At 51.1% G+C, this 16,333-nt stretch overlaps 1 protein-coding gene across 1 annotated transcript in view; it reads left to right on the forward strand.

The window, feature by feature from the left end:
* Positions 1-16,333, forward strand: part of LOC144806481 (ribonuclease inhibitor-like) — a 247,136-nt gene that overhangs the window by 68,348 nt on the left and 162,455 nt on the right. The window contains exons 3-4 of the mRNA XM_078672836.1: positions 9,070-9,240; positions 10,675-10,845. Coding sequence (XP_078528962.1) covers positions 9,070-9,240; positions 10,675-10,845 — 342 coding nt within the window. The remainder of the gene's footprint in view (positions 1-9,069; positions 9,241-10,674; positions 10,846-16,333) is intronic.

Genomic DNA, 16,333 nt, shown 5'->3' on the forward strand with positions numbered 1-16,333 from the left:
CTGCTGTGGAGCCCAGGCTTGCCTGCTCAGCACTGGGGGGACAGCCCCCCCACCCAGAAGCCTGCTGCAGGAGCCCAGGCTTGCCTGCTCAGCACTGGTGAGGGACAGGGCACCCCTCAGAAGTCTGCTGTGGAGCCCAGGCTTGCCTGCTCAGCACTGGGAGGGACAGGGCACCCCTCAGAAAGCCTGCTGCGGGAGCCCAGGCTTGCCTGCTCAGTACTGGGGGGACAGGGCACCCTTCAGAAGCCTGCTGTGGAGCCCAGGCTTGCCTGCTCAGCACTGGGGGACAGCCCCCCCCCAGAAGCCTGCTGTCGGAGCCCATGCTTGCCTGCTCAGCACTGGGGGGGACAGGGCACCCCTCAGAAGCCTGCTGCTGGAGCCCAGGCTTGCCTGCTCAGTACTGGGGGGACAGGGCACCCCTCAGAAGCCTGCTGTGGAGCCCAGGCTTGCCTGCTCAGCACTAGGGGGACAGGCCCCCCCAGAAGCCTGCTGTGGGAGCCCATGCTTGCCTGCTCAGCACTGGGGGGACAGCCCCCCCCCCCAGAAGCCTGCTGTGGGAGCCCGAGCTTGCCTGTTCAGCACTGGTGGGGACAGGGCCCCCCTCAGAAGCCTGCTGCGGGATCCCAGGCTTGCCTGCTTAGCACTGGGGGGACAGGGCCCCCTCAGAAACCTGCTGTGGGATCCCAGGCTTGCCTGATCAGCACTGGGGGGGCAGGGCACCCCTCAGAACCTGCTGTGGAGCCCAGGCTTGCCTGCTCAGCACTGGGGGGACAGGGCACCCCTCAGAAGCCTGCTGTGGGAGCCCATGCTTGCCTGCTCAGCACTGGGGGGACAGGGCACCCCTCAGAAGCCTGCTGCGGGAGCCCAGGCTTGCCTGCTCAGCACTGGGGGGGGGACAGGCCCCCCCCCTCAGAAGCCTGCTGCGGGAGCCCATGCTTGCTTGCTAATAGTAATAATAATAATCCACATTTGTAAAGCGCACAATCACCCGTTAGGGTCTCTAGGCGCTGGGGGCCGTCGGGAAGATTAAGCAAGCTATTGCCCAGAGTCACATGGTGCTGGGCTAACCTGCCGCCGGCGCTGGGGATCGAACCGTGATCCCCAGATTCCAGCGTCAGTCGCCCTGGCCGCGGCGCCACACCTCTCCCACAGCACTGGGGGGACAGGGCCCCCCTCAGATGCCTGCTGCCGGAGCCCAGGCTTGCCTGCTCAGCACTGGGGAACAGGCACCCCTCAGAAGCCTGCTGTGGGAGCCCAGGCTTGCCTGCTCAGCACTGGGGGGATAGGGCACCCCTCAAAAGCCTGCTGCAGAGCCTAGGCTTGCCTGCTCAGCACTGGGGGGCCAGGGCCCCCCTCGGGAGCCTGCTCTGGAGCCCAGGCTTGCCTGCTCGGCACTGGGAGGGACAGGGCCCCCCTCAGAAGCCTGCTGCGGGAGCCCAGGCTTGCCTGCTCAGCACTGGGGGGACAGGCCCCCCTCAGAAGCCTGCTGCGGGATCCCAGGCTTGCCTGCTCAGCACTTGGGGGACAGGGCCCCCTCAGAAGCCTGCTGCGGGATCCCAGGCTTGCCTGATCAGCACTGGGGGGACAGGGCACCCCTCAGAAGCCTGCTGCGGAGCCTAGGCTTGCCTGCTCAGCACGGGGGGGGGACAGGGCACCCCTCAGAAGCCTGCTGTGGAGCCCTGGCTTGCCTGCTCAGCACTGGGGGGACAGGGCACCCCTCAGAAGCCTGCTGTGGGAGCCCAGATTTGCCTGCTCAGCACTGGGGAGGACAGGGCACCCCCCAGAAGCCTGCTGTGGGAGCCCATGCTTGCCTGCTCAGCACTGGGGGGGACAGGCCCCCCCTCAGAAGCCTGCTGTGGGAGCCCAGGCTTGCCTGCTCGGCACTGGGGGGGACAGGGCACCCCTCAGAAGCCTGCTGTGGAGCCCAGGCTTGCCTGCTCAGCACTGTGGGGACAGGGCCCTCTCCTGGGTACTGGCGAGCCCAGCCTGCTCTGCGAATGGACGAGAGAGGCGGCTGAGTCGCAGCCTGAGTGAGACACATTGGTGCTGGCCTGGGTGTCCGGGACACCCCATGGAACGGTCCTTGGGAGCCGCTGCAGAACGGTACTGGGCGCAGAAAGGAAACAGACTATTCACAGGACCTGGGCAGCCAAGCGGCATCAGTGCCAGGCACCATTTGACCCTATCCACTCTGATCAGACCAATGGGGGGGCAAAAGCTGCCCGTGCAGGTAAAGGACCCCCTCCCAAGTGTACAAGAGCCTGTCCTGGGTCCTGAGGACCGCCCCATCCAAACAGGAGGAGGCATCGCCATCGTCCACAAGAACACCATCCGCGTCTCAACCAGCTCAGATGACAACCTCACTATCGCCGAACACCTTCACTTCCAGATCCACACCGACCCCAAGACAACACTCAGAGGCACCCTCCTCTACAGGCCACCAGGACCCCGTACAAAATTCAGCGAAGACATCACTGACTTTATCACCCCACACGCCCTCCCTTCAGAAGAATACATTCTACAGGGAGACCTCAATTTCCATCTGGAAAAGAGCAACGACAGTAACACCACCACCCTTCTGGACAATCTCGCCAATCTCGGACTCAAACAACTTGTTAACACCCCCACACACTATGCAGGACACACACTCGACCCTATCTTCACTTCCAGCAAACATATCTCCTTCACTCATACCACACCCCTCCACTGGACGGACCACAGCTGCATCCACTTTATTTACAATAAGACCTCGATCCACAACAACTCTCAACCAACTCTGCGAAGAAATTGGAACAAAATCACCATCGACCAGATCTCAACATCGCTTCTTCAAAAACCCCCTGCCTATTCAACGAACCCTAACCAAGCCGCCATCAACCTCACACAATGGTTAACCCAAACCGCCGACAAATTAGCACCCTTGAAAAAACATCAAATCAAGCAAGGAAGCAAGAACGCCCCCTGGTTCAACGATGACACTAAGAAATCCAAAAAGCTCTGTCGTTCCCTTGAGAAATCTTGGAAAACAGACCCAAACACTATCACCCAAGCCGCCTTCAAAAACGCCACCCGCAAACACCACCAACTAATCCGGACAGCCAAGAAATCAGCACTCAAAGACCGACTAGACAACAACGCCCACAACAGCAAGGAACTTTTCAACATCATCAAAGAATTCACCAACCCCACCGCCAACTCTAACGACATCACCCCCTCTCAAGTCCTCTGCGACTCCCTGGCCTCATTCTTTCATGACAAAATCGCCGACGTCCATAACAGTTTTGACAACCAACCGGTAAACCAGTCCACCCCACTCACCTCCGAACCGTTACCTCCTCCGAATATCCTTTTCGAATGGAACCCAATCACCACAGAAGAGACCATTCGCCTGATGAACTCCATCCACTCAGGATCCCCTACAGACCCATGTCCCCATCACATCTTCAACAAAGCAGACTCCATTATCGCACCCCATCTCCGAGATGTCATCAACTACTCCCTTAACTCCACCACATTCCCAGAAAGCTGGAAACAAGCCGAACTCAGCGCCCTTCTGAAAAAACCCACAGCTGACCCCACCGAACTCAAAAACTACCGCCCCATCTCGCTCCTCCCATTCCCTGCCAAAGTCATTGAGAAAGCCATTAACAATCAGCTCGCCACCTTCCTCGAAACCAACAAATCACTTGACTCCTCACAGTCTGGCTTCCGAGCCAAACACAGCACCGAGACCGCCCTCATCGCAGCAACAGACGACATTCGAACACTACTGGACAACGGAGACACAGTCGCCCTTATCCTCCTTGACCTCTCCGCAGCCTTCGACACAGTCTGCCATAGCACCCTGATACAACGCCTCAGAAACATCGGAATTCAAGGAAAAGCATTGGACTGGATCATTTCGTTCCTCGCTGGAAGAACTCAGAGAGTCCGCCTCCCCCCTTTTAAGTCAGAGGCCACCGAAGTCATCTGCGGCGTCCCGCAAGGATCATCACTCAGCCCCACCCTATTCAACGTCTACATGAGCCCCCTCACAACCATCGCACGTCAACACAACCTCAACATCATCTCCTACGCTGATGACACTCAGCTGATCCTCTCACTCACCAAAGACCCAACCACCGCCAAAACCAACCTACATGAAGGGATGAAAGAAGTAGCCGAGTGGATGAAGCACAGCCGTCTGAACCTGAACTCGGACAAAACGGAAGTCCTCATCTTAGGCTCATCCCCCTCCGCCTGGGACGACTCTTGGTGGCCAACGGCCCTAGGAAAAGCCCCCATACCGACGGACCACGCACGAAACCTGGGCATCATCCTGGACTCCTCACTCTCGATGACCAGACAAGCCAACGCCGTCTCATCCTCATGCTTCAACATCCTACGCATGCTCAAAAAAACATTTCACTGGATCCCCACCGAAACAAGAAAAACGGTCACCCACGCACTGGTTACAAGCCGTCTGGACTACAGAAACACCCTTTACGCCGGTTCAGCCGCGAAACTACAGAAAAAACTCCAACGCATCCAAAATGCTTCAGCCAGACTCATACTAGACATCCCCCGCACAGACCACATTTCCGCTCACCTGAAAGACCTTCACTGGCTCCCCGTCAACAAGAGAATAACGTTCCGTCTCCTCACCCACGCACACAAAGCCCTATACGAACTTGGACCTGATTGTCTCAACACGCGCCTTTCCTTTTACACCCCCACCCGCCAGCTGCGTTCGTCCAACCAAGCTCTCGCCGCTGTTCCGCGCATCCACAAAGCCACCATGGGAGGAAGATCCTTCTCCTACTTAGCGGCCAAGACCTGGAATTCCCTTCCCATCCACCTCCGCCTTACTCAAAACCACCTAGCCTTCAGAAAACAACTTAAAACATGGATATTCGATAAGTAAACCTCCCCCCCTTCCTCAAGCGCCTTGAGACCCTATGGGTATGTAGTGCGCTATATAAATTCTGACTTGACTTGGCTTGACTTGGGTGACACAGCAGGCTGGGCTGGGGAAGGGAGCCCAGGGTAGAGGGTTCCACCACAGGCCTGATTGAGCTCAGACTCAGGGGCCAATTAGAGCTTTTCCAGCCAATCAGGGGTGTGCTTCCAGGGACCTTTGGGATCCCATCCGTGGCCCTTCACACCAGGGCGGCCTGGAGAATTGAGCCCATGATAGGGGCTTCCACCCCGGGGCCAACTGGAGCTCTGACCCAGGGCCTAATCACAGGTTCCTTACCCAGCCAAGCAGGGAAGGCCTGTCCTGGGCACTTTGAAACACGGCTAGCCGGAGCACAGACGCCAGATCTCGGGCCCCTCGCCCGTGGCCCCACAGAGCACTATGCATTCTTGTAGTCTGTGCAGATTGTGTGACCGAGGGGGATATTCTAGAGAATGTGTCCATCATCCTGGAGCCCTGACTGAGCTTGAAGCTTCAAATGAGCCCTTATTGGGACTTTCAGGATAGCTCGGAATGCTGAACATTGAGCCAAGTCAAGTAAATTACATGTTTTGTTTATTTATTTTGAATACAACATGTTATCAGTGATGTTGACATGGCATATTTTGCACCACCCATGTACGCGTGGAAAATGACTGCTAATTATAATTTTGCTCAGTCCTAGTAGTAACTGCAGGTAAAAAGTTCTGATGGTAACAACAGACAGACTCAGGTATTAGCGACGACCAGTGTGTCCACTTCAGACCCACCCAGTGATATCCTGCCTCAGCCTATTTCTCTTGCACCCGCATGAACGTGGGTCGAACTTCTGTCTGGTGCAGTATGTTCAGGGAGACAAGAACACTCTTGTCTGATGCCCCTATTTCTAATCCCAGGTTCGTTTGTCTGCCTGCCTTCGTCCTGGGCTTGACAGGGTTCTCTGTAGCTTCTCCTCCATGTCTGTGGTACCAAACGATCCTAACCCCAGTGCAAGTACGCCTCTGCTCTATGAGACCTGCTTTTAAAGCCCACACTTGTACCCTGTCCAAACTTGAGACTAAGCCCCTCTGTCCTTAGCTAGAGCCCCAGACCTACATGACCTGCGTTTAAAGCGCACACTTGTACCCTGTCTGAACCTGAGACTAAGCCCCCTCTCTGTCCATAGCGAGAGGCCCAGACCGACATGACCTGCGTTTAAAGCCCACACTTGTACCCTGTCTAAACCTGAGACTAAGCCCCCCTCTCTGTCCATAGCTAGAGCCCCAGACCTACATGACCTGCGTTTAAAGTCCACACTTGTACCCTGTCTAAACCTGAGACTAAGCCCCCCTTTGTCCTTAGCAAGAGACCCTGACCTACATGACCTGCGTTTAAAGCCCACACTTGTACCCTGTCTCAACCTGAGACTAAGCCCCCCTCTGTCCTTAGCTAGAGCCCCAGAACTACATGACCTGCATTTAAAGCCCACACTTGTACCCTGTCAAAACCTGAGACTAAGCCCCCTCTGTCCATAGCTAGAGCCCCAGACCTACATGACCTGCGTTTAAAGCCCACACTTGTACCCTGTCTCAACCTGAGACTAAGCCCCCCTCTGTCCTTAGCTAGAGCCCCAGAACTACATGACCTGCATTTAAAGCCCACACTTGTACCCTGTCAAAACCTGAGACTAAGCCCCCTCTGTCCATAGCTAGAGCCCCAGACCTACATGACCTGCGTTTGAAGCCCACACTTGTACCCTGTCTAAACCTGATATTAAGCCCCTCTCTGTCCATAGCTAGAGCCCCAGACCTACATGACCTGCGTTTAAAGCCCACACTTGTACCCTGTCTGAACCTGAGACTAAGCCCCCTCTCTGTCCATAGCTAGAGCCCCTGGCCTACATGACCTGCGTTTAAAGCCCACACTTGTACCCTATCTAAACCTGAGACTAAGCCCCCCTTTGTCCTTAGCAAGTGACCCTGACCTACATGACCTGCGTTTAAAGCCCACACTTGTACCCTGTCTAAACCGGAGACTAAGCCCCCTCTGTCCTTAGCTAGAGCCCCAGAGCTACATGACCTGCGTTTAAAGCCCACACTTGTACCCTGTCTAAACCTGAGACTAAGCCCTCTCTGTCCTTAGCTAGAGCCCCAGAGCTACATGGCCTGCGTTTAAAGCCCGCACTTGTACCCTGTCTCAACCTGAGACTAACCCCCTCTGTCCTTAGCAAGAGGCCCAGACCTACATGACCTGCGTTTAAAGCCCACACTTGTACCCTGTCTAAACCTGAGACTAGCCCCCTCTCTGTCCTTAGCGAGAGCCCCAGACCTACATGACCTGCGTTTAAAGCCCACACTTGTACCCAGTCTAAACCTGAGACTAAGCCCCCTCTGTACTTAGCTAGAGCCCCAGACCTACATGACCTGCGTTTAAAGCGCACACTTGTACCCTGTCTAAACCTGAGACTAGCCCCCTCTCTGTCCTTAGCTAGAGCCCCAGACCTACATGGCCTGCATTTAAAGCCCACACTTGTACCCTGTCTGAACCTGAGACTAAGCCCCCTCTGTCCTTAGCTAGAGCCCCAGACCTACATGACCTGCTTTTAAAGCCCACACTTGTACCCTGTCTGAACCTGAGACTAAGCCCCCTCTGTACTTAGCTAGAGCCCCAGACCTACATGACCTGCGTTTAAAGCGCACACTTGTACCCTGTCTAAACCTGAGACTAAGCCCCCTCTGTCCTTAGCTAGAGCCCCAGACCTACATGACCTGCGTTTAAAGCGCACACTTGTACCCTGTCAAAACCTGAGACTAAGCCCCCTCTGTCCATAGCTAGAGCCCCAGACCTACATGACCTGCGTTTAAAGCCCACACTTGTACCCTGTCTGAACCTGAGACTAAGCCCCCTCTCTGTCCATAGCTAGAGCCCCTGGCCTACATGACCTGCGTTTAAAGCCCACACTTGTACCCTGTCTAAACCTGAGACTAAGCCCCCGTTTGTCCTTAGCGAGTGCCCCTGACCTACATGACCTGCGTTTAAAGCCCACACTTGTACCCTGTCTAAACCTGAGACTAAGCCCCCTCTGTCCATAGCTAGAGCCCCAGACCTACATGACCTGCGTTTAAAGCCCACACTTGTACCCTGTCTAAACCTGAGACTAAGCCCCCTCTCTGTCCATAGCTAGAGCCCCAGCCCTAACTCTGCATGCACCTCTCGCACATCCTGTCATGAGGCCAGCCTGACTTACACTTGAGTCCTAAGCATCTGGAAGAGTCACAACTCACTCACCTTCGACTGCCTCCTATGTTTCTGGGTGATTGTTTGTTTTGGTGGTTTGTTTTTTGAATAGATATATTGGTATGAAAGTCTTCATTGTGCATTTGCTTGGGGAATTTGAAAAATATTCCTGTTCACTTCCTCACTGATTGCAAATAACATTATCTTTGCACAAGAGAAGTACATTGTTAATAATCTGGAGTGTGATTTTATCTTGATGCATAAATGAAATTGAGAAGTGATTTTATTTAAATACGTTTTGTGTAAACAATGAACAGGAAAAGAGCATTGAATAACCAATATAGGCAGAAACTCATTGGGGATCTGCTGTTTATGATCATTTATTGAGAGGCAGTAGGGGAGGAGCAAAATGACCCAGTCAGGGCTTTGCCTCTCATGAGACAAGTTGCCTTCTTACTCTCTATAATGGTAACAAATTCTGTATTACGTTCTGGCATCTATCTATCTATCTATCTATCTATCTATCTATCTGTCTGTCTGTCTGTCTGTCTGTCTGTCTGTCTGTCTGTCTGTCGGTTCATCCAGCTATCATTTAGTTGTTTTAGGAAGTGAAATTTACACCTTTTAAAATGAAATATTTTTTTAAGGTATGTGGGAGTTTAGACTCACGAGAGGGTCAACAAGTTAAGGTCATTATGTAAAAATCATCAGAGTGGGCGGTAAGAATAATACCTTAACTCCCTCCCTTATGACTTTCTGTAGTGATCATTCTAATTAAAACATATTTATTTTCAAGTGAATTGAAATCTTAGCCACATTTTATAGCCTGTTGTTAGTGTGTCTTGTAGCAGATGGTGTGGTGGTGCTTGAAAGGGCCTTCTGCAGGCATAATGTCTGTGTGTATTTGTCTCCTGCAGCATAAACCAGTGTGTCTTTACTGGTTCCTGCATAGAAGAATTGTCTTGCCTGCTCAGCTCTGCTCACTCACTCACAGAGCTGGAGCTCAGCGATAACGTACTTGGTGACACGGCGGTGAGGCTGCTGTGCGAGTCGCTGACGCACCCAGGCTGCCGAGTCCAGAAGCTGGGGTAAGTGGCCTTCATGTTCTCCCAAGTTAATGGTCCTCTCATTGTGATGTTCGCCACACCCTCTTCATCACTGGTGTTCTGCCTCACCTATCTCTGCTAACAGTCTCCCACTGAAAGCAAGTGGTCAAAAAACATTTATTTCATTTACACACTTATTAGGCACTCCCTAACCCAGCAGTGATTGGGCAACATACTAAACAAAAATTAACAAACATGAGTACATTGATAAACAAACATAAATTAATAAGGAAAAAGGAAAATAATTACATTCTTAACTAAAATCATTGCTACGTTTATCAACAGACGTCTGCATAGACAACACGGGCCTAAGCCCTCCCACGAAGACCGTCTGCCATACTTACAGGTCACCGCTGTGCCAGCCAGGATCATTTTGTTGAAAGGTGGCATTGGTTTCCTTGTAAGACTGGCAGATGGGTAGTCAGCAAGGGGTTTCTCAAGGCTGTGTTGACTGAATAAGCCCCTCAATGAGGAAGAGCAAAGTTAACCTCTTCACTGCGGCGCAAATTCCGCCCCTGTGCTGGGACATTCCAATCTCGGGCGTGGCTTGGACAACCCCTGCCGTTGTGCGCACATGCCCAATGTGACTCATGACGGCCGGGGGCCGTCATGAGCACGGAAGAGGTGAAGAGATAATCTCCCAAATAAACTGCAGAAGAAAGATTACATTTGTTGGAAGTAAAACCTCATTCTCTCCTTGTTCATGTAATGAACATGCCAGTACTGTGCATTTCTACTTGTAAACATTGGTTTTCCACTTTTCATTAACAAATATAACACTCTTTGGTCATCTCTCTGGGGGAGGATGGAGGTGTGTGTGGGAGGGTGTGTCTGGAAGTGTGAGAGAGAGGGAGAGAGTGTTAATGTGTTGTGTGCGAGTGTGTGTGAAAGAGATAGAGAGAGGGAGAGTGTGGTGAGTGTGAGAGAGAGAAAGGGAGGAATAGTGTGTTGTATGAGTGTGTGATTGAGATGGAGAGAGTGTGGTGTGTGTGTGTGAGAGAGAGGGAGAATGTGTGTGTCTTTGTGTGATTGTGAGGGAGTGTTGGTATGTGAGAGAGAGGGAGAGTGTATGTCTCTGTGTGTGTGTGTGTATGTGTGTGTGTGAGAGAGAGAGAGACAGAGGGAGAGCGAGAGTGTGTGTGTTGTGTGTGAGAGAGAGGGAGACAGAGGGAGAGCGAGAGTGTGTGTGTTGTGTGTGAGAGAGAGGGAGACAGAGGGAGAGCGAGAGTGTGTGTGTTGTGTGTGAGAGAGAGGGAGACAGAGGGAGAGCGAGAGTGTGTGTGTTGTGTGTGAGAGAGAGGGAGACAGAGGGAGAGCGAGAGTGTGTGTGTTGTGTGTGAGAGAGAGAGCGAGAGTGTGTGCGCAAGCGTGCACTCTCCTGGCACTAACCTCTTCAAGGCGCTCTCTGTTTTCTAGGATGGGTGAATGCTCCCTGACTGGCTCTTGCTGTGGTGACCTCGCCTCTCTTCTAAGCACCAGTGAGTCTCTCACAGAGCTGGACCTGAGCGACAACGACTTCAAGGACTCTGGAGTGAAGCAGCTGTGTGAGGGGCTGACAGACCCGGGCTGTAAAGTACAGAAGCTGGAGTGAGTAGGCTGTGGTGTTGTAGAATATACCAATGATGTACTCTGTGTGATATGGAGAAGTGTGGCTCAATGGTTAGAGCGGCAGACCCTGATGCAGAGGTCTAGCCCGGGACCAGGGTTCAATTCCCCGCCTCGGCGGGTCTTGGGCTCAAAAAATTCCACGGACCTGATAATTCTCGCCTCGGTGCCTATTCCAATCATGGAGTCCCACTCTGCAACTCTGGGCAATAGCTTGCTTAATCTCCACAACGGCCCCCACAGCGCTAAGGATGCCTGGCCTCCACCTTGGAGGTGCCCAGGAGTGGACATCTCACAGGGAAAGCCAGGATGGGTTCCACAGCGCCTTGAGACCCGTGCGGGTGAGTAGTGCGCTATACAAGTATCAATTTACATTTACATATCCACACACCTCTCCTTCTCTGTAAACTCTGGTTCAATCTCCCTCATTCCACATGAGTCCCTCGCTGAGCCTGGCTCTGCCTTTTATTCTACGCATTGTGGAGGCCAGCTCTGGACCTCAGCCAAGAACATTTCAAGGATTCTCAGTGCCCTCGCTGTGCCGGGCTCTGCCTTTCATCCCAAGCATAGTGGAGGCCAGCTCTGGACCTCAGCCAAGAACAGTGCAAGGATTCTCAGTGCCTCGCTGAGCCAGGCTCCTCCTTTCATCCCAAGCATTGTGGAGGCCAGCTCTGGACCTCAGCCAAGAACAGTGCAAGGATTCTCAGTGCCTCGCTGAGCCAGGCTCCTCCTTTCATCCCAAGCATTGTGGAGGCCAGCTCTGGACCCCCAGCCAAGAACAGTGCAAGGATTCTCAGTGCCCTCGCTGAGCCAGGCTCCGCCTTTCATCCCAAGCATTGTGAAGGCCAGCTCTGGACCCCCAGCCAAGAACAGTGCAAGGATTCCCAGTGCCTTCGCTGAGCAGGCTCCGCCTTTCATCCCAAGCATAGTGGAGGCCAGCTCTGGACCTCAGCCAAGAACAGTGCAAGGATTCTCAGTGCCCTCGCTGAGCCAGGCTCTGCCTTTCATCCCAAGCATTGTGGAGGCCAGCTCTGGACCCCCAGCCAAGAACAGTGCAAGGATTCCCAGTGCCTTCGCTGAGCCAGGCTCCGCCTTTCATCCCAAGCATTGTGGAGGCCAGCTCTGGACCCCCAGCCAAGAACAATGCAAGGATTCCCAGTGCCACAGACAAACTAGGTACTTGCTTTCAGGAACACTCAGCATACACTGAAAACAATCGAGCCCTTTTTCAGTTATTAGGGCTCACCACTAGATGTCGCCATGAACCTGCTACCTTATTTTACCTGCTCCAGGTGTGCCATTAGGAGACATCACCTCTGCTCATTTGTAAAAGTTGAGCAGACTCGTGCATGACATTGACAGCCTTTCTGTTTTTTTATCCAACAAAGATGTGAGGAGCCTTTTGCCTCATATGGTATCACAGGAAGAGTTCATGTGACCTTTGATCCTAATAATATCTAAGAAAGTGACATCAGTGAAGTGATAGATAACTAGAATAAGTGTAAGATTCATAACAAAAACGAAAGATGATAATCACCCATTTTAGTTGCCACCCTCCTATTAAAAAGGGAGCTTTCATAACACACCAGAGCTGTAGTCATGTTATGCCAGGTACGCAGGGTGCAGAAATGCTATGCGCAGCACAGCCGCGTGTGCCCAGCTTCAGCTGTGTTTGCCCTGGTACAAATGTCACATGCCCAGATTCAGCTGTACAAATCTAAGGACAGCCTCACATGCCCTTACTGCCCAGGCTCAGCCTCAAAGACCCAAAAGTCACCTCAAATCAGCCAGCAGCCACCTCATGTGCCAAATAACACCTTTAAATGCCCAGGCACAACCACCACATGCCCAGGTACAGCCACAACATGCCCAGGTACAGCCACCACATCCCCAGGCACAGCCTCTACATGCCCAGGTACAGCCACCACATGCCCAGGCACACCCACCACATGCCAAGGCACAGCCACCACATGCCAATGCACAGCCACCACATGCCTAGGTACAGCCACCACATGCCCAGGGACACCCACCACATGTCCATGTACAGCCACCATATGCCCAAGTACAGCCACCATATGCCCAAGTACAGCCACCACATGCCCTGGTACAGCCACCACATGCCCTGGTACAGCCACCATATGCCCAAGTACAGCCACCACATGCCCAAGTACAGCCGCCATATGCCCAAGTACAGCCACCCCATGCCCAAGTACAGCCACCACTTGCCCTGGTACAGCCACCACATGCCCTGGTACAGGCACCATTGTGGTATTTGGTGTTCAGTCAGGTCTACATACTCTGCTAAAACCCACGAATACCTTAAAACAGAAGTTGGCACGGAAACTGGAAATACAAAAGACAAGTTTATTAAGACTCCATGGGGTGGTGGTACATTCCTACAGCACCCTTCGGCAATGCAAGAAGTATCACACCGAACATCGGTGCGCGACCTCTTTTATACAGTTTTAACAGTAATAAAAAGAATAGGCGGTATTCTTTCGTACAATTTAGGTACATCTAAGGGCATTTTTGGAACACAACCAACATGTGGGAGGAGTTTGGTATCACAGGTCAGTTTGGAAAGAACATTCCTGAGAAATGACCAATCAGTATACAAATGCGCATGCGTGGGCTTGACCAGTACTAAAAATAGCCTGTTCCTGGGCAAGGTTTATGGTCATAGGGACAGAGGAAGGACAAAAGGGCATGCTGACCACGCGGCGGCATGTTCATACAAAATGGAAGCCAATGAATACAAAATGGCTCCCGCACGTTTTGGTCAAGTTAACGTAAAAAGCTCGTGTAGCTGAGCTAAATGCTAACTCAGGTGCTGCCAAATTACGACAGACGGCCCTTTTAGCATTTAGCTGAAGCTACCTCATAATGAAATTAATCAGGGTACTCGTCATCAACATTGATTGCCATAATGTTCATCATTTCAGCATTAATTATTTGATTATTTTTGGCAATAGCTCGTTTGGAAGGAATACAGGCTGTAATACATACAGAACACAAAGTAGGGCCGCATTGAATACATAAGTTATGTTATGTTATGTTAACTGAAATTTCTTAAGCGCACAGCTGCCCCAGCTAAGGGGCGTCCCGGCGCTATACCTGAAAAAGTAACATAACCAACAAACCAACAGAGACACAACTCATACGGCAAAGGGAAAAGATACGTCTTAACAGCTTTCCTAAAGGCAAGGAGAGTTTCCAAAGAGCGAATGTGGACAGGGAGGGTATTCCACAATTTGGCGGCCATCACCATAAACGAGCGGCCCCCTAATCTGCATTTTTGGAACCGTGGGACAAGTGCCAAATTTTGACCAGCAGAGCGAAGGTTTCGCAAAGGAGTGTACAAAATCAGAAGATGTTGAAGAATGGCAGGAGTGTCAGTTTTCAAAATTTTGTACGCGAAACAGAGACTCTTAAACTCTATACGTCTGATTACAGGTAACCAGTGCAGTTTGCAAATTGTAGTACGGGCAGAACAGAAACACGGCAGGCCAACCAAGGCACGCGCTGCCGCATTCTGTACTCGTTGGAATCGCTGGACTTCCGCCTGGTTAGCACCCAAAAGTAATGAGCTAGCGTAATCTAGTCTGGATAATACGCTCGCTTGGATCACCATCTGGCGGGTTGGGGCATCGAAAAATTTAAGGATGGGCCTTAAACCTCGCAAAATGCCGAAGCACGTAGATGCCACCTTCTTAGTGTGACACGCGAAGGTCAGTTTAGAGTCCAACCAGACGCCAAGATTTTTTAGTTCAGAGATCGATTTAGGGGGCGATCCCAGCTCCTTAGGCCACCAGTTGTCACCCAGACAGAGGAAACAGAGGAAAAAGAGTATTCCAATAATTATACATATGATAGTTAATAATTTCCAACCCCAGGTACTAAGTAGAGTCCAGAACCAACTAGAGAATGTCCATGTTCCGTTCTCAGGGTGAATTTCAGCAGCTATTTTATGCAATTTGGAAATAGCATCGTACACAGAAGGTGAGTTATCTGGCACGTACACACAACAACTACTACCGATGATGCGGCATGCACCTCCACGGTCAGCTAGCACTACGTCCAGAACCATTCGGTTCTGGAGCGTTACAATTCTAGTGATCTGAAGTTCTTCAGTTATGTTACCCAAAGCAGAGGCAGTTTCATTAGCAACAGCTTCCACAACACGTGTTAACCGTCTTATTTTCCTACTGTTTAATGCAGCACCGACAAAGGAGAACAAACCTAAATTAAAATCTACATATTGCTGTAAAGAGGTATCAGTTTGATCTATAGTTTCAATGTCTAATGTTCTCTTGACTCTATTCAGTATAAAATCATGATACAATACAAAGTCATTATGATACATAGGTGGAGCAATAAACACAGGTGGTAGCACAAAAGATATATAACAAGTTCCTAACCACCCAAGGGGAAGACGGTGGTATCCCTTATTTCCACAGATAAAATACGTGTTACGTGAAGCTACAAAGGTAATACCATTTGGTGTATCGAAAGTGAGGGTTGTATTACATACACTTCTACCTACAGGGACAGTTCCTTTATTACGGATACATAGATCAGCTTTTGTATCAATAACAGTAATCACATGTGAACTGGACATATTTACAAGTTTTTGATTAGTGAACATGTGAGGTGTAGATACATTGTCCGGACGGTATTCTTCCCACTCGAATTTAGTTCCTTCAGCTTGTGGATGACCATCTTCATCATTAAAACAGATTCTGTTCAATCAGAAGAGTAGTCCACCCTTTGTTGGCCATCTTAGGGTAAAAAGAAGAGTGTACCAAGCATTACAACAACCATTATGAGAAAACGGGAGAGTAATAAGTGGAGTTCCTCCCCTCTTCTGATGCCCAGGCAACATTCCACATACCCAACAGTTCGTAGTATTGGTCATGTTGTGGGTGTGTTGCAGAATCTGAATGAAACTGTTATTCAAATAAGTCTGTCTATGTCTCTCTTCATGATAAGGCAAAGTAAAATGGAAATGTTCAGATGGGCTTGGAGTGGTAGGCAGTAAATAGTCTCGTGCAGGAAGCAATCGTTCAATAGTCCAAGCTATTACTGCTATTACCACTATAGTCGTAACAAAAAGCACAGCACCAAGAATTTTCTTGTTTCTCATTGTAATAGGTGCCATAGTTCACAAAACAAAAAGTTCTTCAAAAGCAAAACTAAAAAAATAAAATTAGTGCTGAGAATTGAGGTTGCCGCTGGTGTCTTCTCCGAGATTCAAGACGGATGTCGCTACACTGGGCAGAACTGATCCCCCCCCCCCTTGATATTCCCGGCTTCCGTTTTCACAAACCTCAGAACGGTGACAAACCAGTCCTGAACAAAAAAATTATTTCCTCGAACGTAGATTATATTTCACTCCATCAGAAACAGTGTGGTCCGGGAAGGCTCCCTCCGATTCATTAGACGTAGCAACTGGGCTCTTCTCTGCATCAAA

Source organism: Lissotriton helveticus (assembly GCF_964261635.1).
Source record: "Lissotriton helveticus chromosome 1_1 unlocalized genomic scaffold, aLisHel1.1 SUPER_1_unloc_78, whole genome shotgun sequence".
Taxonomy (NCBI): domain Eukaryota; kingdom Metazoa; phylum Chordata; class Amphibia; order Caudata; family Salamandridae; genus Lissotriton; species Lissotriton helveticus.